The sequence below is a fragment of the Alosa sapidissima genome, chromosome 15 (genome assembly GCF_018492685.1).
Source record: "Alosa sapidissima isolate fAloSap1 chromosome 15, fAloSap1.pri, whole genome shotgun sequence".
Classification (NCBI taxonomy): Eukaryota; Metazoa; Chordata; class Actinopteri; order Clupeiformes; family Clupeidae; genus Alosa; species Alosa sapidissima.
In genome coordinates, this window is record NC_055971.1 from 12,499,377 (window position 1) to 12,524,577 (window position 25,201).

General features: G+C 42.6%; 1 protein-coding gene across 3 annotated transcripts in view; it reads right to left on the reverse strand.

Moving 5' to 3' along the window:
- Positions 1 to 25,201, reverse strand: part of LOC121683217 (limbic system associated membrane protein) — a 431,726-nt gene that overhangs the window by 20,646 nt on the left and 385,879 nt on the right. For all 3 annotated transcript variants that reach the window (XM_042062751.1, XM_042062750.1, XM_042062752.1), the window contains one exon: positions 8,219 to 8,344. In XM_042062751.1, coding sequence (XP_041918685.1) covers positions 8,219 to 8,344 — 126 coding nt within the window. The remainder of the gene's footprint in view (positions 1 to 8,218; positions 8,345 to 25,201) is intronic.

Sequence of the window (25,201 nt, forward strand, 5' to 3'; positions counted from 1 at the left end):
TCTGTGCTGGCATTATTGTTTAATCATAGACTATTGGATGTGTGGAAATAATGTGTGTGTGTGTGTCCTCTGAGCTTCACAGTGTTTTGCGAGTGGAAATGGAGTGTGAAACTCGAGACTGGGTGAGAGGAATCAGCCATCTTTGGGCCCTCTTCCAGCCTGGACTCACTGGCAACCCACACCTCTGAGTACCGGTGCACAGTGTCACCTGCATCGCCTACAGACCACCAGGAGGGGGTGCCGGTTAATTAGAGGACAATAAAAATACTTTATTCCCTCTCCGCAGACAAGACTCAAGCTCCAGATGTGTACTTTCTTTGTAATCTCAAAGACGAAGGGGGGCTTTTGGCTGGGCAATTTTTTTTTTCCGCCTAGACTGAGAGTCGGCACACAGATTAGCTTCAGACACGTCCCTTTTAAATGTGACAACATAAAAGGTGTAATCTTCTCACGCATTATCTATGAGACTGAATGGGGGGGAAAAGCTATTATGTGCATTTCTCCTTCTCATCAATCACAAGTTTGTTATGAAAGAGAAAAGCTCACATATATTGATTGGCAGAGGAAAAAAACACACACAAGACATGAAGCAATTAAAACAAAATCAAAGTAAACAAAAATAAAAAACTTACTAGATCAAGAATGTTTTTTTTTTGGGGGGGGGGTGCTTGTTGTTTTCATTTCCAACGCGTAGATGTCTTAAACTAATTAATGAAAGTGTGCCTTTGAACATTCCAAAAGCAGGTTGTAGCATGTTCTAGTGAAACTTATTCACTGCACTCATTTGGGCCGTTAACGACCATTAATCACCGGAGCCACGCAACAACAAAATCCTTTTTCGCCTTGTTTACGCTCGGAGCTATGTCACACAGCTGGGCACTGCCGTCTGCATCCAGCCAACCCACGTCAGAGACGAACCATCTGAGGAGGGTGGATGGGTGGGTGGTTATGTGTGTGTGTGTGTGTGTGTGTGTGTGTGGGGGGGGGGGGGGTGAGGGGTGCGCGATGGCACAGACGGGCATGGGGCATCACTCACTCGCCCTCGTCTGGCTTCTATTTTGGTTGTTGCGGCGTGAAGTCCAGACCTGCCAGGCTCGACCAAGCTTCTCGGCAGTTTGTTTCGCTCGGAGCCTCATCGGTGGGTGTCGGCGGGTGTCCTCCATCCCCAGTTGTGACCTTTCCAGCGCACTCTAGCATTTGCCAGCAGTGGACACACAGTGGCTCTGGGAGGGAGGGCAGAGGCCTAAACGCTCGGTCCTCTGCTTCATTGATTACCGTTCTGCCCCCTTAGACACACACACATGCGTGCACACACAAGTATGCACACATGTCTGCACCCACATGCACACACATACACGCACACACACACACACTTGCACACACACACTCGCACACATATACCACTTCACTCTCTGACCGTGGCTGATGCTAGCCCTGGCAATCGATTCCAGGCACTACACTCTTTCAATATGTTTCCAGGGGGTTATTTTGAAAGATCTTTTCTTTTAAAAAGAGACAGAATGAAAGAATAAAAGCAAAACAGGCTCTGGTGAGAAACTCAGTGATGTGAGCCCAAGAGAGTGGACATGAAAGTCGGTACTGAATTCACTCGGATTCACGCAAGTCTATTTTGGAGGGAGGGCTGATCAAACGCGACTTTTTCTCCCTTTCTAATTAATTAAGAGAGTGGGCCTGCTCATCGCCATCTGATGGAATTTTACTTGATGCTGCTTCGACCTCTCTACACACCCACATACTTACACACATACACACACACACATACACAAAACCCTCCTACCAGCTATCCTCAAACTGTGCGAATATGGCAAAACCTCCTGCCAAAGAGGAACAAAAGGGTGGCACTTGGACAGAGCAGTGTTGTGACATGGCCAAAATAACAAAGCATTCTGGGATTTGGTGTTTTTTTCCCCCCTACATTGATGCTCTTGGCAGATATAGGTGTTCCTGTTGAAAGTGATGGAGAGGGTTGTTGTATCCCATTATTGTGGTGCTCCATCACACAACTTACAGTTGGAACAGGAATGCTTGCTGCTGGGCTTTGCTACAGGGTCTTGGCCATGGCTTTGAAACGTGGCCTTACTGTTGGCTAGATCTAAATGCCCAAAGTGACTACAAGATAATGACCCTGATCTGCACAAACGTAGCGCTAGGAAATGAGATTCAACATGTCTGATGATTCAGAGGATGATTCCCAAGGACCCAACTTCCTGGTCTTAAAAAATAAACTCCTAAGGAGTTTTTTTTATAATTTACATACTGATGAGCTTTAGCAGCATTAATTGAGTCCGCTCACGCGGAGATGGATACATCAAGGCAGTTTCTTTAAAAAAACGACATTTTGATGTTTGATCATTAATTGTGGATGATGTGCCTGAAATACTCTATTCTTAATGAAGTGCAGGCTTGTGGAAAGCCTCCAAATGGATGAACGCTTCCACCTAGCAGGACATTTGAACACTGTGGGTGGAATCATTTTTCTATCTACCGGTTCTGTGGATGATAGGCTTGGCGGCTGTTTGACAATCCTTGACCCTAAGGGGGTTGTGTTTGTGTGTTTTTCTCTGTGTGTGTGTGTGAGAGAGAGCGAGTGTGTGTGTGGGGTGAGCAATGAGGTGTCTCATGCGAACGCTCTCCTGACCAGCAAACAGGACCATTTCGGACAGTTGCGGTTCACTGGAACATGAAGCGGAGGGCAGCACACGTGGCCCACCGGACACAGCAGGAAAGCAAAGAACGGGAAATCAAAACAACAGAAACTGCCCGTGTGTGTATTTGTAAGTGTGCGTGCGTACACATGTCTTTGAGTGATCTGGAATGTGTGTGTGTGTGTGTTGTGTGTGTAGGGGATGTTGTCCAAATAAACCCTTCAGCAAGCACAGCTTGTGAGAGGCAGCCCATAGCTGCCATCACTGCGTGACTGTGAGATCAACGTTAAGCCGCCCTGACGGACACAGCTTGGCCATCTGTGAGTATGTGTGTTTATGTGTGTGGAGGGTGTGTTTGTGTGTGTGTGTGTGTAAGGTGGGGAGTTCCCAGCGTGAGGTACGCCACCACAGAGGCTCACCTGAAATCCCCATCACCTGTTCCCTCCTCACCACACTTCTACTACAGCTGTCGGAGGCATACCAGACAGAATGCTGACGCCACAGTCATCGCCAACAGTTTTGCACCTGATTTCGGATATTTCTGGAATCTGAGTGACTGAGTTACCATGGATACTTCAGGGGTAGCTATTGTACTTTCTTTTAAAAATGTCTTACCCTCCGTAGATATAACCTTTCAGGGATATCTTTGTTTGTTTGTCATGCCATGTTGTATAAAGTTGTGAGAGTGGTCATCTGTCCAGAATGACAGAGGCAAACTGGATAGATAGAATGATAAAGAGATAGATAATGTTCTAGAAAGTGTGGGAGGGTAAAGAAGTGTGAGAATGAGCTTATTAAGAGCACACATTAAGTGCCTTTTATATTTTCTAGGATGGAAAAGTTTAGAATTTTTGCTCTATTTACGTATTGCTCTCTTTACGTATGTAATGAGAGAGAGATAGAGCGAGTGAGTGAGCGAGAGAGAGAGAGAGAGAGAGAGAGAGAGAGAGAGAGAGAGAGAGAGAGAGAGAGAGAGAGAGAGAGAGAGAGAGAGAGAGAGAGAGAGAGAGAGAAAGTTGTGTTGGAAAATGCAGAAGAAAGTTTGAGGATGGCTATGAGATGTGACATTTTGGGGAATAAAATATCTAAATTAGCTGGTACCGGTACATTGATTTTGCCAGTGGGGAACTAGTGATAGAAAATATACTTCAATATGTTTTATGTCTGGGAATATATGGAGAAATATCTGACGTGCTTCTGCAGTCAATAATTCTTAACTGCCTCTCGGACTTAGCTCTGCCCTTTACTGACCTATGTGTGGGTGATAGGTTGCGAGGGGAAAGAGGAGTGACCATGAACATGACACATGAAAAATTAAACCTGAAGTGTTAGAAATGAGGTGCCTGTGGTCTTTGAATGTATGATGTGCTTGTGTGTGTGTGTGTGTGTGTGTGTGTGTGTGAGAGACAGATAGAGCGAGAGAATTATAAAAGACTAGGAGTTTTTGTACCTGTCAGCAACCACTTAAAAGATTTCTATATTCAGTGGGTCCAGCTGCATGAGGGACAGGAGTGTGGGACATTCAATACACGTTTTGAATTTCAATATCTCTATCAGACCTCCCTTCCCTTCCTCTCTCTGTCTCTCTCCTCCTCTTCCTCTCTCTGCCTCTCTCCTCCTCTTCCTCTCTCTGCCTCTCTCCTCCTCTTCCTCTCTGTCTCTCTCCTCCTCTGCCTCTCTCCTCCTCTTCCTCTCTCTGTCTCTCTCCTTCTCTTCCTGTCTGTCTCTCTCCCTCTCTGTCTATCTCCTCTTCTTCCTCTCTCTGTCTCTCTCCTTCTCTCCCTCTCTCTGTCTATCTCCTCCTCTTCCTCTCTGTCTCTCTCCTCCTCTTCCTCTCTCTGCCTCTCTCCTCCTCTTCCTCTCTCTGTCTCTCTCCTCCTCTTCCTCTCTCTGCCTCTCTCCTCCTCTTCCTCTCTGTCTCTCTCCTCCTCTGCCTCTCTCCTCCTCTTCCTCTCTCTGTCTCTCTCCTTCTCTTCCTGTCTGTCTCTCTCCCTCTCTGTCTATCTCCTCTTCTTCCTCTCTCTGTCTCTCTCCTTCTCTCCCTCTCTCTGTCTATCTCCTCCTCTTCCTCTCTCTGTCTCTCTCCTTCTCTCCCTTTCACTGTCTATCTCCTTCTCTTCCTCTCTGTCTCTCTCCCTCTCTGTCTATCTCCTCCTCTTCCTCTCTCTGTCTCTCTCCTTCTCTCCCTCTCTCTGTCTCTCTCCTTCTCTCCCTCTCTCTGTCTATCTCCTCCTCTTCCTCTATCTCTCCCCCGCTCTTCTTCTCTGTCTGTCTCTATCTCTCATTGTCTCTGATTTAGATGTTTAGGATTTGATTCCTTCCACAGTGCGGCCCAAAGGAATTGTCTGTGCTGCAAACCCATTACCTGACTACCATCTCAATGGAACGGTGCTTCAAACTGTGCCTGGATGGGCTAGCCAAGTATCTGCCCATACCTAAATTTGGTCCAGTAAAGCAGTGGTTCTTAAACTTTTTGTCTGGCGACCCCCCAAAATACATTAGCCATGTGTAACGAGCCCCTTCTCTCCATCCCACTGACTTGACAGCACACACTGTTTGCTCCCGCACTGCATAATACCTAAGGAGAAGCTAATATGGAACAGCTTATGTTTGCAACAGGAAGTGCAATGTGAACACTTAGCATCAGTTTAGGTATTTGTCAGTTATTCAGATCCAAGCTAAGCTGTATGGCCACCCATTCTCAATTGATAAGCTTAAGAAAGTTGATCTCAGTACACTGAAATGGATTTAAATAAACTGATATTCAGATTCTATAGACTAAACAGGCTAGTAGCCTAATAAGCTCCAACAGAGGAGACAACGTTTTGGTACAGTTTGTCTGTCTGTAGAACTTCTACTGGCCTGATTTATATGAAACTTAATGTAGCCTGCATCAAGGATTAGGTAAACTGTTACATTTTGGGGCGGATCTTACAGGCCTACAGGGCAAAATATTGTTTCCCTTTGGATAATGTTACAGCATTGTATTGTAAAGATCTGAGCTCTCCAAGCACACTTCTGGTTATTACTTTTGGGCAGTATGAATTTATTTTCTTTTACTTGTCTGCTTGCTTTAGTTACACTTTTTGATTGAACATAAAATAAACCTTCCTCAACTCTGCTGAGACAACATCTGTGTTGTAAACCCCAACACAGAAAAATCTCTTCCAATGTATAATTGTGTAATTGATAACTAGCATTCATATAATTTATGATGCTCCTGTGGTGAAAGAAAGCTGCCTATAGTGTTCTTTCACTGGCAAGCTTGCACAGCGCATCTGTGAATTCAGGCGGCTAGAGGTGCAGGTAGAGATTTGAGTTTGCATTAAGAGAGCACCCAGTCTCTTTCTTTCTTAAAGGAACATTACAAAAAAAAAACATGAATGGCAGGCCTTCATCACAGGGGTATTGAATATCCCATTTTTTTAAACCTGTTACAATGTTCATCTAAGGAAGACTTTAATTCAGATGGAAAATAATTTCCCGACCCTTCCTAGGGATGTCGTGCCCACACATTTAAGAAGCTCTGCAATAAAGCATGCCTCTCTGAAACGCTGAAATGTGGATGCACACAATATAGACAGATATATAGACATTACAGAACTGAAGTGTATTTACTTCACTCAGCATGTGGGGAGTGTTTGTCGATATTAGAAAGAATTAGGAACTTATTCCAAGTCAGATCAGACTCCCTAAGCTCTCTGTAGAAAACCTGGGTCATTCGGTTTATAACACAAGCTTTTATTTAAGCTTTTCATTCATTGCTTTCATTTTTATTGTCTTGGCCACAATTCAGTGAGGTAATCTGGATAGTCCGGCGGGCAATGTTCTGCTCTCTAATCTTCCTCCCTCTGAGAGAAGTCGCAGTCTATACGTTTCCCTCGCTCCACTAACAAGAGTGATGAATACACGGCCAGTAAAATCTTTACCCAAATCAAATCCTGCAAATTAAATCGCTGATGAGGAGAGGGTTGTGCTCTTTCACAAAATCCAATTCCGTGTGATGGCACATGACGGTGCAGGCCAACTGTCTACACTGCTTGGCGTTGTAAGTCACCTTGTTCAAGTGCTCTGTTCCTTGCACTCGCTGCCAGCGTTAACAGATGCCGCCTTAATCAACAATCGCTTCCATAAAGTTCCTACTTCGCAGATTCAAAGTGCATATGAGAATGAATGTGCAATGATTTAATTGTCAGTGGCTGCTCTACCACTCAGATTTCAACACTTAGACGTTCAAAAATGACTTCACCTCAGTATTCTTCATCTCATGAATTTAGCCTTTAGGTCAGATTCAGTATGAATGATTGTGCAGGCTCTACGTTGGGTAATAAATGCATTGATAATTGACTGCATTGAGGTAATTAGTTTTGCTTGTTCCTGGGCTTCCTGATGAAGCTCCTGGCTCATCATAAAGGACTGCAGTGTTTTGACAGGGCAGATCCATTAGCGTTCATTATCTTCACTGTCCGCAACGTTGAAATAACTGCCTGGCAAATTGGCCGGTCTATATGATGCATGTGTGATATTCACCATGGCTCAAATCAGGAGCCTTAATGAAGCACTGCAGTTTTGACTTACTAAACTAATGGATCACAGAAACTAATGTAGAACTCTTGTTCATTACAGTCACACAGCTACAGAAGGCTATGAACCACATGACTAAAACATGCGCGCAGAGGGAAAGTAAACATGACTCTCTGACACTCCAGGAACACCTCTACCTGCAGCACGCCCCCCCCAACCCCCACACACCAAAAAACAGTCCTCAGGAAAGTGCTTATCCTTGCAGTGACGGACGAGGGTTAGCCCTCCCGGCGCAGCGTGCTTCTGCGGAGCCCATGAATACATACGCAGCTCCGGCCCGCTGCGTGACAGACTACGCGGCTAATCAACGGGGACAGGTCCAGGCATCCTCCTATTACTTAGCAAATAAACACATACATTGCAGAACACCAACTCAGCTGGCTGCATGTGCGAAAACAAAACACGATCCATCAATATCACTCAGTGGGGGGTGTGGAACGGGATGGGGATTTTGCGGTGAACTCAGAAACATTTCCCTGCCGTTTGGGAGTTAGTTCAGACCGGCGGTACACTGACACAAGGTTCTAGGTGTTATTCAATCTGGGCAGAAATCAATTACGGTGCATCAGAGGCAATGCTTCCTTTGAAGATCATGTGATAACTATCACACACACACACACACAAAAAAGAACGGTCACCTTGGAGAAGCCTAATTAAAAAGTACAATGGGATGATTCATGTCAGAAGAAAGGAAAAAAGAATACATTCAAATCGTAGAGGGAAATTTAATTGAAAAAGGTGAAAACAGCCTTTCTCTCTCTCACTCTCTCTCTCTTCCTTCACTCTCTCCTTGACTCTCTGCCATCAAGCCTGGCGAGTGAAACTGTGTACAACACAACTAGTAATGCCTGATGGACATCAAGCCTGGCGAGTGAAACTGTGTACAACACAACTAGTAATGCCTGATGGACATCAAGCCTGGCGAGTGAAAGTGTGTACAACACAACTAGTGATGACTGATGGATTACCTGACGGGTTTAGGAGGCGCCAGGTAATCATGGGATCAGGCCGACCGCTGGCGAGACAGGTCAGCGTCATGTTGCTGCCCTCGTTTATAGTGATGTCCTCCGACACTTTGTAGATGTTTGCAGGAACTGAAAGAGACAAATGACACAGATATAGCAACAATTACAAACATGCTGCTAGAATGTAATAGAACAAAAGATAGAATGTAATAGAACAAAAGATAGAATGTAATAGAACAAAAAAGAGAATGTAATAGAACAAAAGATAGAATGTTTGCACACTGGAGTACCTCCTAACTTTTTATTTAAAAACAGCAACATTTCACTCAGCAACCGTAGGATGACATCAGAATTTTTTTTCTTTCCCAGAGCTGTACTTTGTTCTGCACCTGGCCTAAAGATAGGTGGTGCACGCAACAACTCTACCGAACTTCATAGAATGTAATAGAATCACTGATCCACTCATATACAATATATATAGTAGAATGTAGCCATTCATAAATAGCTGCACATTTCAAAGACCAAATTATGTTTCTACAGATTCTTTATGCAAGGCACACTGTGAAAGACTTCAATAAAATCTTGTGGTGCCTCTGTCACTGAAAGCAGGGTAAACCTGTCTCTTTAGATTCATTACCAGCATATAGCTTAGGCATCAAATCCTGTTGAAAGCACCAGGCAGGATAATCAATAAGGTGTTTCATGGAACTTTTAAATTAAGATATTCAGCAGTTGAGCGAACTCCAACTCACCCGAGCTGTCAACATGCGACTTACGGAAGTTAGAGCGCGCTGAAGAAAAGGCATGACGAATGTTCGTGGGGACCTGCGCATTTGTCACCTAAATGTAATGTTTAATGAAGCGGCACTCCCGAGTCTCTGATTTACTTGGCGCGCAAACAAACAAAAGAGGGGAATTTATGAGTTGCGTAGAGCGGCTCCCACAAATTACACTGAGCTGATGCATACCTTATTCTACGGTGGTCAGCATTTTGCAGGCCATCAATCAGAGGACAGTTAATGCATCGACGGTAGAGAAGGAGGAAGGTGACGGAGGAGGAGGAGGAGGAGCAGAACATGGGAAAGGAGGTAAGGGTGGCGATGGGGTGGGGGAGCTGCTAAAGGAGAGGAGAAGCCATCATGACAACTTGTTTATTTTGTGCGGAGGGTGTCAGACATTAGCATGGCTGGGGAGCCAGTTGACGCCGGCCAGAATTGAAACTGATTAACAACCACTGCCATGCATGAGAGCGACGCTCTATTAACGCTCACAAGTGCCTGATGCTTCTGTAAAGAGTGTTTTTCAAGCCATCCGTAAATGATACTGTCAAAATGCAAAATGACTGTCAAAACCCAGTTTAATCAGATAAAAAACATTTGAATCAGAAAAAGACTTCATGAATGTATATTCTATTTTTATGTAGCATATGAATAACAAAATAACAACAACAGCATTCCAAGAATGTTATTACAATGCTGCCATCACTGATTTCTTTTTTGCTTCAAAACCCATTATTATGAAATATTCAACACTTCAAAGCAGCTGACAACGATGAACGTATGTAATACAACACTAAGGGGGAAAAGAACTGAATGTGTGTAAACAGGTTACAGCATTACATTTGTGACATTGTTTGTGTCCTACATAAAAATATGTAATTTGATATGTCAGACAAGCAGTAAAAAATGTTTCTCTCAGCCATTATACTCCATGCAGCAAACAAATAAAACATGCTGCTAAAATGCATCCCTTGTCCAGTGTAAGTAATGATATTGTCTCTTATCCAGTTGCATCCTCTGCTCACCGTGCAGGCTGCTGCATCGATTAAACACGCTGAAAAAAACACATGAAAGCACAGCCAGTCTTGACCAGAGTGAGACGTGTTCCTTGATCACAGCTGAGATTGAGGAGACAGCGAATCAAATCTCTCTTCCTTATGAAGCAGAGCGAGCGAGAAAGAGAGAGGGCCCTGATCTTTCATTGGCTGGCTGAGAGCTCTAGCGTTGAAACCTTGACATCCACGGCATATCGCTGAACTCGGAGGGAGAAAATAGCACATGGCGATAACGACCCACAGCCCTGGAGAAGAACTGCTGGTGCGGATTCATAAGTCAAAAGACCGTGAGGCTTAACGCATTATGCCTCTGTCTCTATTGCCCGAGGCTGGAATTGTTATTTAACTTATGGGCTGGGCTTCAGGGCAGTTTTTGAAGAGGTACCGGTGAAAACGCTATTCTCTTTGGTGCCCATAATTTTTTTTGCTGTTGTTGTCTTTGAGGGGAAAAATAGGTACAAGGACTATTCCAGGTCATCCGTTGTTTTGATCAGGCGCCGTGACTGCGCCGTGACTGACTCATGAAACGCGGCGCTGCTGGCTCTGCTGCAGAGAGCTTCTACGTTGCTGATGATAACTCTTTGAAAGTAATCCGCAGCAGCAAACATGAATCCTGTCTGGACATCACCACACTCGAGTCAAAAAAAAAAGCACAGCAAAAGAAAAAAGAAAGTGGTCAACAGATGAAAAGGCATTGGGCTCATATAAACGTTTGTGAGTGTTTTTTTTTTTTTTATCCTCCTTTCTATCTGATTTCCTTAGGCAAATGTTTTTGTTGTCAATGCCCATGAAGAAATGGGTTTAAATCGGCAATATCACTCTCTCCGGACCCATCGGGCCTTCAAGCGGCTGAGAGGGCCCGCGAGGAGGCGATGATCAAAGTCCATCTCAGTGGCTCGTAAAGCAGGCTGGCGCTCGGCCCTTCTGTATTGTGTGTGCCCTGATAAATGTGTTTAGTGTCACGGCGTAGCGTTTTTATCTGCCTATGACTCATCTTTGGCCTGAATACGGTTACCGAGGGGTGGGCAGGGGGCGGAGATAAAATAGAACTCGCTTGGTGGCTGATCGACTCTGAGGGCTTAACCTCTCAACTTTTCTTAACCTCTCTCTCTCTCTCTCTCTCACTCCTTCTCTCTCCATGTGTTCAGAGCACATATAGGCATAGACTCTGCAAAGGGGATATATGGCATGTGTACATTGATACATACAGCCTGGGAATATACGTTGTATTTTAACTACTACTTTTCAAACTAATTAACCACACACCGACAAACACAGACAACAGACAAACACAGACAGACAAAAACACACACACACACACAAACACACACACACTCACACACAGATACACAAAAAACAAGGGACCAGTAGGATTTATTTGCACGCAGGCCCGGAAGTAAGACTTCTATTGCATTCTGCACTCAAACACGCACAGACTGCCAGGGCTCGTTCATTCCCTTTTTTTTTTATATTTCCCATTTCAAATGTCAGCACAAGCATTAGAGATTCCAATGAAGATCACTGCTGTACTGCATTTTCCAAGAAAAAGAATAGAGGACTCATGCTCTAACCTGGGATGCAGCCTTGAACATTCCAACTATACTAAAAGGATAGCAAAAAAGAGATGGAGGTCTTCTCATACATGCACACATACACTTATTCCCTTACTTCTCCCACAACCATACAGATAGACAACTACCCAGGAAAATGATGTCTAAACGGTAGGAAAATAATAGTGTAATCGCAAAGAAAGCTCCTTTGGCCTTGAGTGCTCAGCCATAAAACTAGCTGTCAATTTACACCCATGTCACGAATGAAGGTCATTACCACCAAATTCAAAAACAGGAGGCCAAAGTAATCTCTGTGTCGCCTTGCAGTGACAGCTGCCTAAATTTAATAACATTGCCTCAGACAAGCCCTTCCTGCTGGACAACATAACAGGGAGAGCTCGACGCACCTTGACCCCCGGAGGCCGTTTGTGACACTGAAAGCCGATGGCGGCGCGGTGGCCAGGCGAAAGGAGTTGAGTCCTTTCCAAGGCCTTTAAAAAGGGGAGAATAGCGTCCACTCAGAGAGCGTGCAGGAGGGAGCTCAAAGGCACTAAGGTCATTTGATGTGTGCGCACATGTGCCCCTCCGCTGTGGCTTCAGACAGCTAAAACCGATTTCTTACTTTGATGGGGGAAAGAAAGAAAACGGAGGAGGAATTAAATTGGCCAATGGGGAACACACGGCTCACTAAAGGTGAAGTGAGGTGAAGAAACAGCATTCATTGTAACTTTTAAAGGACTGGCAGTGCTGCACTGTCATATCAAAAGTCTCTCAGAATATATTGCATACATTTGAATCTTGTACAAATCAAACACACAATTTGAAGATGATTCTAAGTAGGCCTACATATTTTGGTTGTAGTGTCATCTCTCAATTTTTTTTTCTATTGCCATGTCTGATGTAACGTACTTCATTAAGCTGCTATTTTAGGCCATAGGTTAGTTCAGCGTGTTCTCAGAAGACGCTGAGGAAACTGATGAGGTTGATTATCAGTGATGATGGTGTAACAACTGTGTCTTTAATCAAGGCTGTGTGCCACAAAACATGTTACGGAAATTAGTATACTATGCAGAACATATCTGATAAGCTTCCTTCTTCACAGCAAGTAACATCTTTAGGTTTTGGCGTTTCAAATTTATCTGATTTGATGTTTATGTACAGGACACCTGTAAGTGGTTTCAACCTCCAAACACCTATGCCAATAAAATTCCATCTATAAAGAGATAGAAAAAGCAATATGTTCCCTCCTCAACTACACACATATGTCCATAACACTTTTGAATAAACTGTTTTCATTTGACCCCTAATGCATACACAATAGAGTACCTTGACATTCAAATTTACAATCGGTTACCACCCATAAAATGACAGCAATGCTTTGTTAATTTGCCAAGCGGAATGCCTCACAATACAATGTAATATATTCAAGATTTTCAGGGGGCATTACCGGGTCATGCCTTTCTGTTCTCTAATACCTGCAATTGACTGTACATATGTAAGGACCTTCCAATAATTTTCCTTGTTTTTGATACACTTTCATCTCCATGCTATTGCCTTCTAAGGTTGCAGGCACTTTAATGAGTGCATCTACAATTACCTCCATGAGCAGGCAAGAGCAATCACAGCAGCTGGAAAAAAAAGGTTTAAACTCACAGGCTCAGTTTCGCCAATGTGAATTGGCTGCTAGATCTGTAGCAGGAAGACAAAAAAAAGAAAAAAAAAACCTGAAGACAAAAAGTTGCAATGCCACAAAGGAACCTGTTAAGTGTTACAATCAGAGACCTCCAGGTTTTCAGCACACAGCTTGATGCAGCCATGCGCTTCATGGCAGACACATCCTGCTGCCCTTACACAAAGAGTCGAGGAGTGCTGGTTGCCTCAGATTTCACTTGTTAGCCCCTCCTGGTACCTTGGTGCCATCAGTCACTCATCCTGCAGTAATGTGCCACAGACTTTTGAGGAAAGGAGCATGAAGGTGATGAAAACAGAAAAAAAACTTCCTTTGCAGTGTTCTCTGGCATTATTTGTACAGATTGGGGTCCTTGTAAGGACACATCCTTGACTGAGGACATTTCCTGTAGATTTCGAGAGTTGTGGGTGTACAGGGGACTTGTATGTGTCTATGTTTTCTGTGTTATTCATCCAAGATGGCATAAAATTAGTTACAAACAAGTACTCGATGCTTTGTAAAAAATTGAAATGAAATTGGCGAGCGGAAACGGTCTAACAAGCACCCACGTCAGTGTGCAAATGGATTGCCTGAATTTGAGCAGAATGCCTCCACTTCCACTAACTGAAAAATGGGCCTCTTTGGAATTTCTGTAAGCAATAACTCTTATCTACAGTAAGTCTTAATAAATGTGTACTTTGTCGAGTCTACACTCCACTCCACCATCACAGGGCTTCTTTTTTTGTTGTTGTTCACTTTCTACTTGGAATGCAGCCATGGAGCTGGAGTGAGTAAACCAGCTACAAGCCGGAGGAAGAAAAAGATTAAATTTGCATTCAAAAGATTAAATGATGGAGTGGCTAATAACACAAAATAAGATAATGAGGGAACAGAGCGGTAAACAGGCTTCAAAAAACCCATGAAGATGGTACTGGGGCTAAGCCTCTCTCTCTTTCTCTCTCGTTTTATCTTCTGCCTTTAGTGAAAAAACACCAATAATTTCTGTTCACACACTGATTTTTGCCTGCGTGTTTGATTTTGGTTTCTTCTCTCCATGTATAATTGCAATTCCACTGCTGCAGTTACTGCTGGTGTGTCACAAAAACAGGCACTTTACAGGTGCCTGACCACATCCAGCTAGGCAATCGGCTATTTATCCGATTCACACCCCTATGAGCTCAGCGTTTTGCACCGCCACCCAACCACTGCCACTACAGTATGTCTGCTAAATACTGGACGCTTTCATTGTCATGGTAATGGCCGATGAATTATGAGCAATGCCACATCCCTGCTAAAAACACTCAAAGCACTTTGCCTTCAGGTCATGTGTATAGTATTATTGGATTGTCAAACTAGATGTACTGCAGAGCGGTACAAAATATGACCGCCGCCCAGTCCAGCACATTTTTTCCACAAAAATAACGCTGAAAGGCCTATATGATTCTAACTGTCTCACTAAATTGCATTATCCACACTCAATTCTCACTGGTATCTGCTAGACAACAAGTACCAAAACATGATTAGTTCATAGATTTCACATGTAAAATTGATTTTATACAACCCCACCCCCATCTTGCCTGTTCATAATTCTGAGAAATTCTTGAATTGTGTGCATGTGTGCGTGCACACGTTTATGTTTATGTGTGTGTGTGTGTGTGTGTGTGCGTGCTTGTGTGTTTGTCTGCGTATGTGTGTTTGTGCATGTGCATGCATGCGTACATATGTCTACTGTGTGAGTATGTGTCATACGTATGATTACTGTGAATGTATGTGTGTGCGTGTGTATCTGTTTATGCACATGTGTGCACATGGAATGGGTTAACATGACCCCTGGAGGCAAACATACGGAAAAAATTGGTCATCCTAGGCCCTACGGTTCTCAAGATATTCACAGAAAACTGTGTCTGCCGTACCCTCCTTTCGGGGGGGTCCAGTCCAGCGGGGGGGGGGGGGCTACAGATCAAAACAAAAAACGATGGTTCCATACTATCCATGTGGGGTTACATGCCCACTAAGTTTCGTGTACCCCGGTCTTTCAGTGTCTCAGGAATCCTTGTTGGTGTACGGTCTACGGTCACTAAATGTACACATAAATTATTTTATTGTAAGGCCCCCCATGAACGAAAGTTCACAAAACTTGGCATGCATTCGGAAGGTGTCATAATGATCCTACACTTTCAATTTCGTGCAGTTTTGACCATGTCAGCCAGAGATATTGTGATGAAAACACCTCATTTTTTGCTTTTTAATTTTAAACTAGGTGGCGCTATACATGAAATAAGTGGTAATGGGATGGGTTGACATGCCCCCTTAAGACCAACATACAAAAAAAAGGTGGACCTCCTAGGCCCTACAGTTCCCGAGATGTTCACAGAAAACTGTCTCCGGCCACCTACAGGCCAGTTGGTGTATAGTAACATAAATTAATTTATTGTGTGGCCCCCCATGAACGGAATTCCACGAAACTTGGCGTGCATTCAGAGGGTGTCATAATGATCCTACACTTCCAATTTCGTGCAGTTTTGACTATGTTAGGTCACAGATACCTGCGATTACAACACCTAATTTTTACTTTTTTGTGTTTAACTAGGTGGCACTATACATGAAATGAGTGGTTATGGAATGGGTTGACATGGCCCCTTGAGATCAACATACAAAAAAAAAAATGGTCCTTCTAAACCCTACGGTTCTCGAGATATTCACAGAAAACTGTGTCTGCCCTACCCTCCTTTCGGGGGGTCCAGTCCAGCGGGGGGGCTACAGATCAAAAACGAAAAACAATGGTTCCATGCTATCCATGTGGGGCTACATGCCCACCAAGTTTCGTGTACCCCGGTCTTTCAGTGTCCCGGGAATCCTTGACGGAAATTTGGACATGCGAAAAAAAAAAAAAAAAAATCTGACTAAACCTGTATCACCGCCGCTTTGCTGCGCGGCGGTCATAATAAGTAATTACTTTAATAATAACAATGGTCTTTAATTAATCAATCAGGACACTGGGGGTTTTATGGAGTGGAAAACCATGGGTAATATCCATACAGTAAATAATTACTGCTCTGTGTGGGATCAAGTGCCATTCCAACCTTGTCATGAGGCTGGAGACCAACTAAAAACGTATACATCCACATTTCCAGGAAATTAAAACATCCAGGATTTCACACCTTAGTGCCATGGATCAAATTCATTCTAGAATATACATTCAGGGTTTAGGATTAAAATGACTGGCGTGGATGGAAATGCATGCACGGTACCAGTGAAATGAGTTCACCCCTGTGTAATATCACTTACATGTCCATTAATTTGTATCACCTTACAATCGTTACTCTCACCCTGTCCCCCCCCCACTCCTCACTGTAATCGTGTCCATTCGTCCAGCCTTCCATATGTGTCTCCACTCACCAACTATAAAAATAATCGGGTGATGCACTTGTTATAAATTGTTATACAACGCAGAGCGCCACCATATCTCGGTCATACATCATGATGCTGCAGATAAGGCTCAGAATACTGATGCTATAATTTTAAACTTTGTGACAGGGGTGAGGGCATGTAGTCACTTGACAGTCACTTGATATTTGAAAGTGACAGCAAGACTTGTAGTCTTGTTCTATTACTTCTACGTTGAATGATAGGGCAGTTGTCATTATGGAAAATTACAAGCTAACAGTTTATATTTTCTATAATTGAAATACAGGCCACACAATAGGAACTAAATGTCAGTACACCTTTCATTACTGAGAGGAACATATTGTAGCTGAATCCTTTGCAAGTTCACCCTTATTCATAATGACAGGTTCAATCATCCTTGGCGTGGAGAAAGATGTGTTGCTCAGTTGTGTTGTTCAACCTCTTTCTTTAAAATAATACGTCTTCAATCCAGGATATTCGTGAGCCAACTATGGCGTTGACATGACGAAATTTGGCACGGTCACTTTTTTTCTTCTACAAAACCCTTGACCGTGTGATTTTGTCAGTGTGCATAGACTGATTATCATGCTGGAATACTCTTCTTCTGCCAAACTTTTGGAGACAGGGACTCATCTCTTCTGACAAGTTTTTTTTGTCATTCATGGTGCATTCATGGTGCCATCTACAAATGTCATCTCCCCAACACCTTCTTACCCTTGTGCAGCCACCTCTGTGCCTCTCTGTTAGGATTATGCATTCACTGTTAGTATTTCTTACCAGGATCACACCAAACACCCCATCTGAGCCAAATACATTTATCTTGGTCTCATCTGACCAAAGAAGGTGCTCACAATATTCATCAGGATTCTTTTCATGTTCTTTTGCAAAGTTTTATCTTGAAGTTTTGTGCCCAAGAGCAAACAAGGAGGTTTTTTTTACTCTTGGACGCCAGCCATAGAGGATGACGTTATGCAATGTCCTTCACAGTGTCTGAGCCGTCTCAGACAACTGATTTCCATTCCATTGAACTCCTTGGCCAAATCTGAAACATATGCCCATCTGTTTTTCAAAGTGGTGGCAGATCTGCGGTGGCATTTTAGGAGGATAGCCCACTGTGGCTATGAGGTATGTGTCTTGTGTCATTATCTAACCACAGTCACAATCTTGGAAGTTACAATCTTTCAGATTTGTCTTTCTCAAAAGCAGTGCGATCAATCAAAAAACAATCAATCAAAAACATAGTTACAAAGTTCGGCAGTTGGAGTCACTGCTAAATGATCAGTCTTAGAAGCATCACTCCTGGATATTTATTAATTGTGATAGTTTGAAAAGATAAACCATTGTCCAACCCACCTGAACACACTGATAATTTCATGTATTAGCTAGTGCAATTTTGAGCCAAAGCCGAAATGCGCATCACAGGGAAGATATTCTACAGGGAAAAACAGGGAAAAACAGTTGTTTTTGGAGAAACTCTCCCCTGATCAGTGATGCTAAGGTTCGTTGTATGCCACACAATTACTGCTGCACCTGTGCGTCCACTGATGTTAATTATTGATCTACCCATTTTCTTTCCCATCTTTGTGAAGTCTCATGATCAGACTTTTCAATTGCTCTGGTAATTCTTCTCCATGTGAACCTATGATAAATTCAGGCAAACAGACCCAGCCCACGAGTCTAAAATTGAGAAAGTTCTATTATTCAAAGACTATTTTCTAACCATGTTCATAAGTTACAGCAATCGAAAATCACTGGTGCACATAGTATTCTTTCAATCAAAGGTTTTCTAACTAGTGTGTCAGTGATCATAGGCGTATTGAGTTTTGCCTCTGACCTAGTCGCTGACTAATCATAACATTCAGTCCCTATAAGCTGATTCAATGCCTGTTGTCTAGTAATCGGAATACAGCTCTCATGCGATTATCGACTCGTATGGACTGAATGAACTTATACCTAATAATACAGTAATAACGTATATATATATATATATATATATATATATAGTGCTATAGTATTAGACTCCACTTGCCTTTACACACAATACAAGCTTGCCTTCCGTATTACATAGACAATAATGTAGCTGTATATAGTGAAATATAGTGAAAGCCAACCAGGCGTCAGTTTATTGAGACAAACAAGTCAACAATCGAGCGTAAACTGCGATGCAATTATCAAGACGACACTACACAAAATAGATACAGCAAAGGAAAATTACTTTGCTACCCCCAAAGAGGGAATTGCACCCAAGTTGTTTCCATAGTTTGTGAGACTGTCAGGGACAGAGGTTCATTACTCTGGTGGCAGCAATTTACACATGAAATTGCCCCACGAGGTTGGCAATTTGGATATCATAAAACAAGTGCACATTCGAAAAATGCGGAGGCTATTATGCACTCTGCAGCGAACCCTTTTAAAACCCACATCCAATACATTCTTCCAACACCTGTCTTCAGCTCAACGATTGTATCAAAGCAAGCTTTCATGGTAGACTGATACGAGTGGAACGCAGATAGCCACAAATTAAGCCAATGCAATAATTTCATATAATTTCACTAACAAATACCATGTAGTTATTGTACATATTGACATTTTCCGCTTTGTGGGAGAATTGCCAAATATATCATCATCAGCAAATCGATGAACGCTACAAGGTTCAATTTCAAAAATGAACAAAATATTATGCAAATGAATCTCTATGGTGGCAATATCCATACTTTCCAGCAGGTTCCGAAATGGGCCGATAACGACCAGAGAACATAGTGCTCATAATGCTCAAGCGGAATTTCTGTCATCAGAGAGGCTGCGCCATTTGCATTCAAACCGAGGCAGCTAATGGCAGATTGCCACACTCAGGCTTTCTATTTTGCCTTTCTACCAGAGTAACTTAAAACCTTTACAAGACAAAAATCACTATTAGTGACACCATTCCATGGCCCTGCCACCATGTGAGATCTCAGATTCCTACAGGAATTCATGTACCATGGGCTTGTCAGTAGTTGCTATAATAAAGCGTCAAACTCCATTAAGAACCCATTATGACTGAATTATCAATTAATTTGCTATCTGACTCTGAGGAATAATAATGCATAGTTCACCACCTCCACGTAAACTTTGGGGACAGTGTCTGGACTGCATCCACTATTTTAGTCTTCCACAGACATTCATTTAAGGCAGAAGCACTGTTAAAAGGTATAAACCAAAATTGATATTGATTGAACTGGCTTGTAGCATTATAACTCCTGGTATATAAAAAAACAGAGCTTAAGAGACAATGACTAGTAGATAAATCAAACTCTTCCCTGACCCAGGACGGGAGGACAGCCAACAAACTTTTCTCCCTGAAAAAGACGCTCACTGCTCTGTTCAGGTTTACATGATTACCCATGGAATTTTTAATAAAATGATTTAATTGCTTGTAGGCACTTTTTAAAAATACTTCACTCAGTAATTTCTATTGAACATTTAAGATGGTAACATCAGGTTTCTCATTAACTAGAATGTAGTAAATGCTAACTATATTGCTTTCAGATCAAACAGAATTCTTAAATAACTACTTTCTGTATTTCCTATATGGTTGCTAAATAGCTTGATCTCATTTGGATTTAACGCTTCAGTACTAAACGGTAAATAGACTGGCCACGGGTTCCTGGCTAGCCATCAGTTCCCATCCGTATTGTGCTGGAGTGGAGCTGTATGTTTGGTAGCCACTGTTTGGGAGTGATGAGCTCACCACACACACACACACACACACACACACACACACACATACACACATACACACACACACACACACACACACACACACACACACACACACACACACACACACACACACAAACATACAGACTCTCTCTCTCTCTCTCTCTCTCTCTCTCTCACACACAGACACACCAACACACCCCCACAGCCCACACACACAGAGACACAAACACACTCAACCCTCAGAGGTACAGGGACCTCACCTGATGTCTCTCTGACGCCTCTGGAGTCACATGTGTCAGGCGGATGCTCCCATTTAAATGCATGAGGTGCCATTTGCACACTCATAAAAAAGATTAAAGGGAATGATTTTGTTCTCTTTCTAGTTTTTTTCCCCTCCCTCTTTCTTGTGTATACCAGGAGTCATTTCTCTTTTTTTCCACCATCAACGCATGGCAAGGAGAAAACGGAATATTAAATTGTTTCTATCATTAAAAAAAATCAAGGATTCCGTTTCATTATGATGTTCAAAGGAAATAGACAATATTGCTCCTCTGTGATGCTTTCCATCCCCCTCATGCTCACTTCTCTGTCGGTAATAAATTGGCGGAACACGAGCCTGCTGACGCCACCCACCAAAACCTCCACTGGCGATTCCCCTCACAGGTGATGAGGTTCAGAGATGAGCGATGCTGGTTCTCTAACACCCTAGAGATTTCCCCACCAACCACGCACATACAGTCCAGAGCGCCTGGCAGTAGAGACTATCGATTTAAAGAAAGAGTGCAGGGCTTTCTTTGAGAAGAAGGCATGGAGAAAAGAGAAGAGAAAGAGGAGAAAGAGAGAGGGGGAGAAGAGAGGAGCAGAGCGAAAGGCTACCAAAGAATCTCAGAAAGGTTCCGACTGTCCCTGGATAATTGGAAAAGGTCACCACTTCGTCTCGCACGGATTTTAAAGTGCTATACGCCACTTCCCTGACCTCACACATACACACTGGTGCACATGCGCACACACACACACACACACACACACACACACACACACACACACACACACATGCACACATACACCTCCCACGCCGATGATCTTTATCGTCAGACATTCCCATGGCAGGGATTCGTCAGACATTCCCATGGCAGGCCTCTCAATCTCCCCTTAAATACCACACAGCTGTGCTCCAGGCATAAATACTACCAGCATAAATACTTAATGGTGCATTGTGTAGGCCACAATATAAAGCCTCTTATCTTTTTTGATCATCGGGAATGAAAGGAAGAGGTGCACGAAAAAAAATGGTCTCAAATGGCTCAGCAAGCTACCTGCTACTTCAAGAAAAGCTTCTTACTGTCTCTCAAACTGACATCACAAAGATCACTTCTGCCAGCAAAAATGTGAAAGATGCATGATTATAGGTACTCCTGGCATTTGTATTTCAAGTCTTTGTAGCACCCAACTGCTCAAAAAGGAAACAACAAAACAAAGCTTTGTTGTGAAGTTGTATTTGGAATGTAAATAAATATTCTAATGTGGAGGTGTGGACGAATAGCAACCAATTACCCTTGAGGAAACATATTCTTAACATGACAGTGATCACCAATCGCAACTGCCTATAGACCCAAATATATTTGTAATGCCTATGAATAATGCACGATGCAAATATTTCTATAGAACATTTATGTTTCTGACTGTGTGCAATAACAAGTATTAAAAATACACAAAAAGGTTCAAAAGTGGCTTTTAACCCTTAAAGGTGTAGGTTTTTGAACATTCTAAGTTCCGCAACAATTGAAGGTTCTAAAATTCTATGTTGAATTCAATGAACCCAGATATTCTTTAGAATGTTAATTTCCCAACATTCCCGTCACACCGGTGTGACGGTACTCCTTTAAGGGTTAAAGACCACCCTTGTGTCCTTATATCCATGATTCTGTAGGACGTGGACATTCTCTTCTGGTTTTATTAACACAATTGTTCATGGTTGACCGATACAGTGGAAATCAATAACAATGTAGCCTGTAGTGGTGTCAACAATAATCGATTCGGCGATGCATTGCAATGCGGGGCATGCACGATTCAGCATCGATGCGGCAACGTGCCATAATTCCCAAATATAACAAATAATCCTGTTTAGAATAAATATGATCATTAATCGTGGTGCTACGGCCACCCAAAAAGTGAAAAATCACACATGCCGTCAACATTTTTTAGGACTTTGGTGACCCACCTCTCACCCAAACAGTAAGGAATGTTGATTCTGCCTCCAGAATTGTGTAGTACAGGCTAGAATGAACTACCACACCAGTTTCCAGCCCTCTACCACTATTAGAACAGACGTTATGGGCTTCCAAAAATGGCAAAGGATGAAATGTGAAATTCCAATGTGTCAATTAGGGCCGTGGCACCCGAATTTCAAATGGACAGCACGGGCAAACCGTTTGAGATATTGACCTGAAACTTCAGATTCCTTTGTTTGGTAACATAAGGCATATTTTCACCGCTTTTCAGCAAAATCTGAGAGGTACCATGTACATGATACCCCGATATTGGCCGTTTTCACATGGAATGACCCGTAAAAACAACTAAATTTAGTTTTGCAAAATAGACTCTGCTCAGAACAAGTATTGTTAAATGAAAATCATTACATCACGCATCATATAGGTCTGTACTCACTCAAAGAACAGCTATCTCCATTCAGATAGCTGTTCAACTATCTGAGTGTCTCCATTCATATTCAACAGCAGACAAGGAATACCTCCCCAAAACTACGAGATTACCCTCATTTCATAACCTTCATAAAAAATAGATATACTCCATCATCATCCTTCTGACTGCCTAAAAAGTTCCGGATTTTTTTTTGTTGCCTCTTTTTGCTTTTTCAGTCTGAAAACCGGAAAGGAAATCTACTGTTGAATTAATGCTCAGCAATCAAAGTCACATTAGTCTGTAATGCAGACACACAAAGTGAACACAGTATCTTCGTGGGTGATTTAAATGAACAAATTCTTTTTAACAAGCCTCCATAGATTTTGGTCACGCAGCACAAATTACTAATATGGATCTACCCTGTACCACACAGCTATCGATTCAAGACATGACCTCTGGGCAATTAAAAGATCATTGGCTGAGCTGATACCCACAGCCTCACACCTCATCTACGGTGATCGTTAGCATCGCCAAACTGGGAGGACTTCAGAATAGAGACAGATGAGACAGAAACAGCACCTCAACCCAACACACACCCACACGTACGTACGCACACACACACACATACAAACACACACTCACACCCTGCCACACACACACACCTCTCTCTCTCTCTCTCTCTCTCTCTCTCGCTCTCTCTCTCTATCACACACACACGCACACACACCCTACAACTACACTCACAGCAGATTGTTCCCATCTTACGACAGTTTGCTCAGAAGTCATTTCAGAAATGAAAATCACCCTCTGGTGTTTACAACTGCCAGGCTCTGGAGACAAGATTTATCTAGCCATTTGTCATCTGTCACCTCATTGAATAGACCGCGGTGCAGTTGTTCCCTTTCATTTGCGGAGTTGGGGGGTTTGCGTCACGCCAGAGGCTGTGCGGCGAGCGCTTCAATCTGGTATGATCTAGTATTGATCTGTCATACTCCCGAAACAGACTCACGGTGATCAAAGCTTTTAATGTTGACAAATACTGGATCACATATTCTATATTCCCACTCATCATGGCACAGCTTAGGATAAAAAAAAAAAAAACACCCAACAAAATAACAGGGACAGTAACAATGTGACACTATCAACTTGAATGCTACTCCATATATGGCTCTTTTTGGAAGTAAGAGGGAACACAGTGTCAGGGAGGAAACCTGAACAAGGACTAAAATGCTTCTCTTGTAGTCAGTTCTACACACTTAATCCTTTTGACATGTCACAGTCAGAAGTAAAAAAAAAAAAAGAAGTGAGGCAAGGACGTAACAACACACACACACACACACACACACACAGACAAATATACAGACACACAATGGGGCGATGATGCCTTAAGATTTCCTTGGAGGCAGAGACAGATTTTGACATTGTGCGGTGTGGTCTTAAGCTTCTCTGAGTGGCTGTCATACACAGAACACACACACACACACACACACACACACACACACACACACACATTCACACACTCAGGTATGACCAGAACTAGGCCCTTGGATTGTCTGAGAGTCTCTCTCTCTCTCGATTATAAAATGATTCTCAATGTATCAAGATGACCCTTGTCCTTGTCTTTTCATATTCATAAATACAAGCACTTAGAGTTAAATTATATTTTCCCATTAAAAGTTTTAATTAAACAGCTTTTTACATTAAATAAAAAGCTGTCTTATTTTTCAAAGTTGATTACGAAACAGTATCTCTAAATACTTAATATATCATAGCTTACTGCACTATAAATAGCCTACAACTTCTATGGTATAGAAAATACTAAAATTCTCTTTATATTAAAACTAATTATGCACTTCAATGAGGCCTACAGGACAATTCAGTGACGGTCCAATAAACAGTGACTGTCCTGCATTAAAAATGACATAGAATGTATGTACAAATGAAGTATTTTACCTTGTTCTTTGATGTTAACATAGAAGATAAGCTTGGTCTGTCAAAAAACATTCTCTGATGCTATTTTACAAGTCCATTTACAACTCTATAATTAGGGGAATAAAATGGCTCATTTTAGCAGATATTTAGTACCACCTCAGGTTTATCTGGTACCCACATGAATAATTTAGTAAGCTTTACGGTGATTGGCTGCCTTGCAGCCAAAGACAGCTCACAGCAGGCTCCAGCAA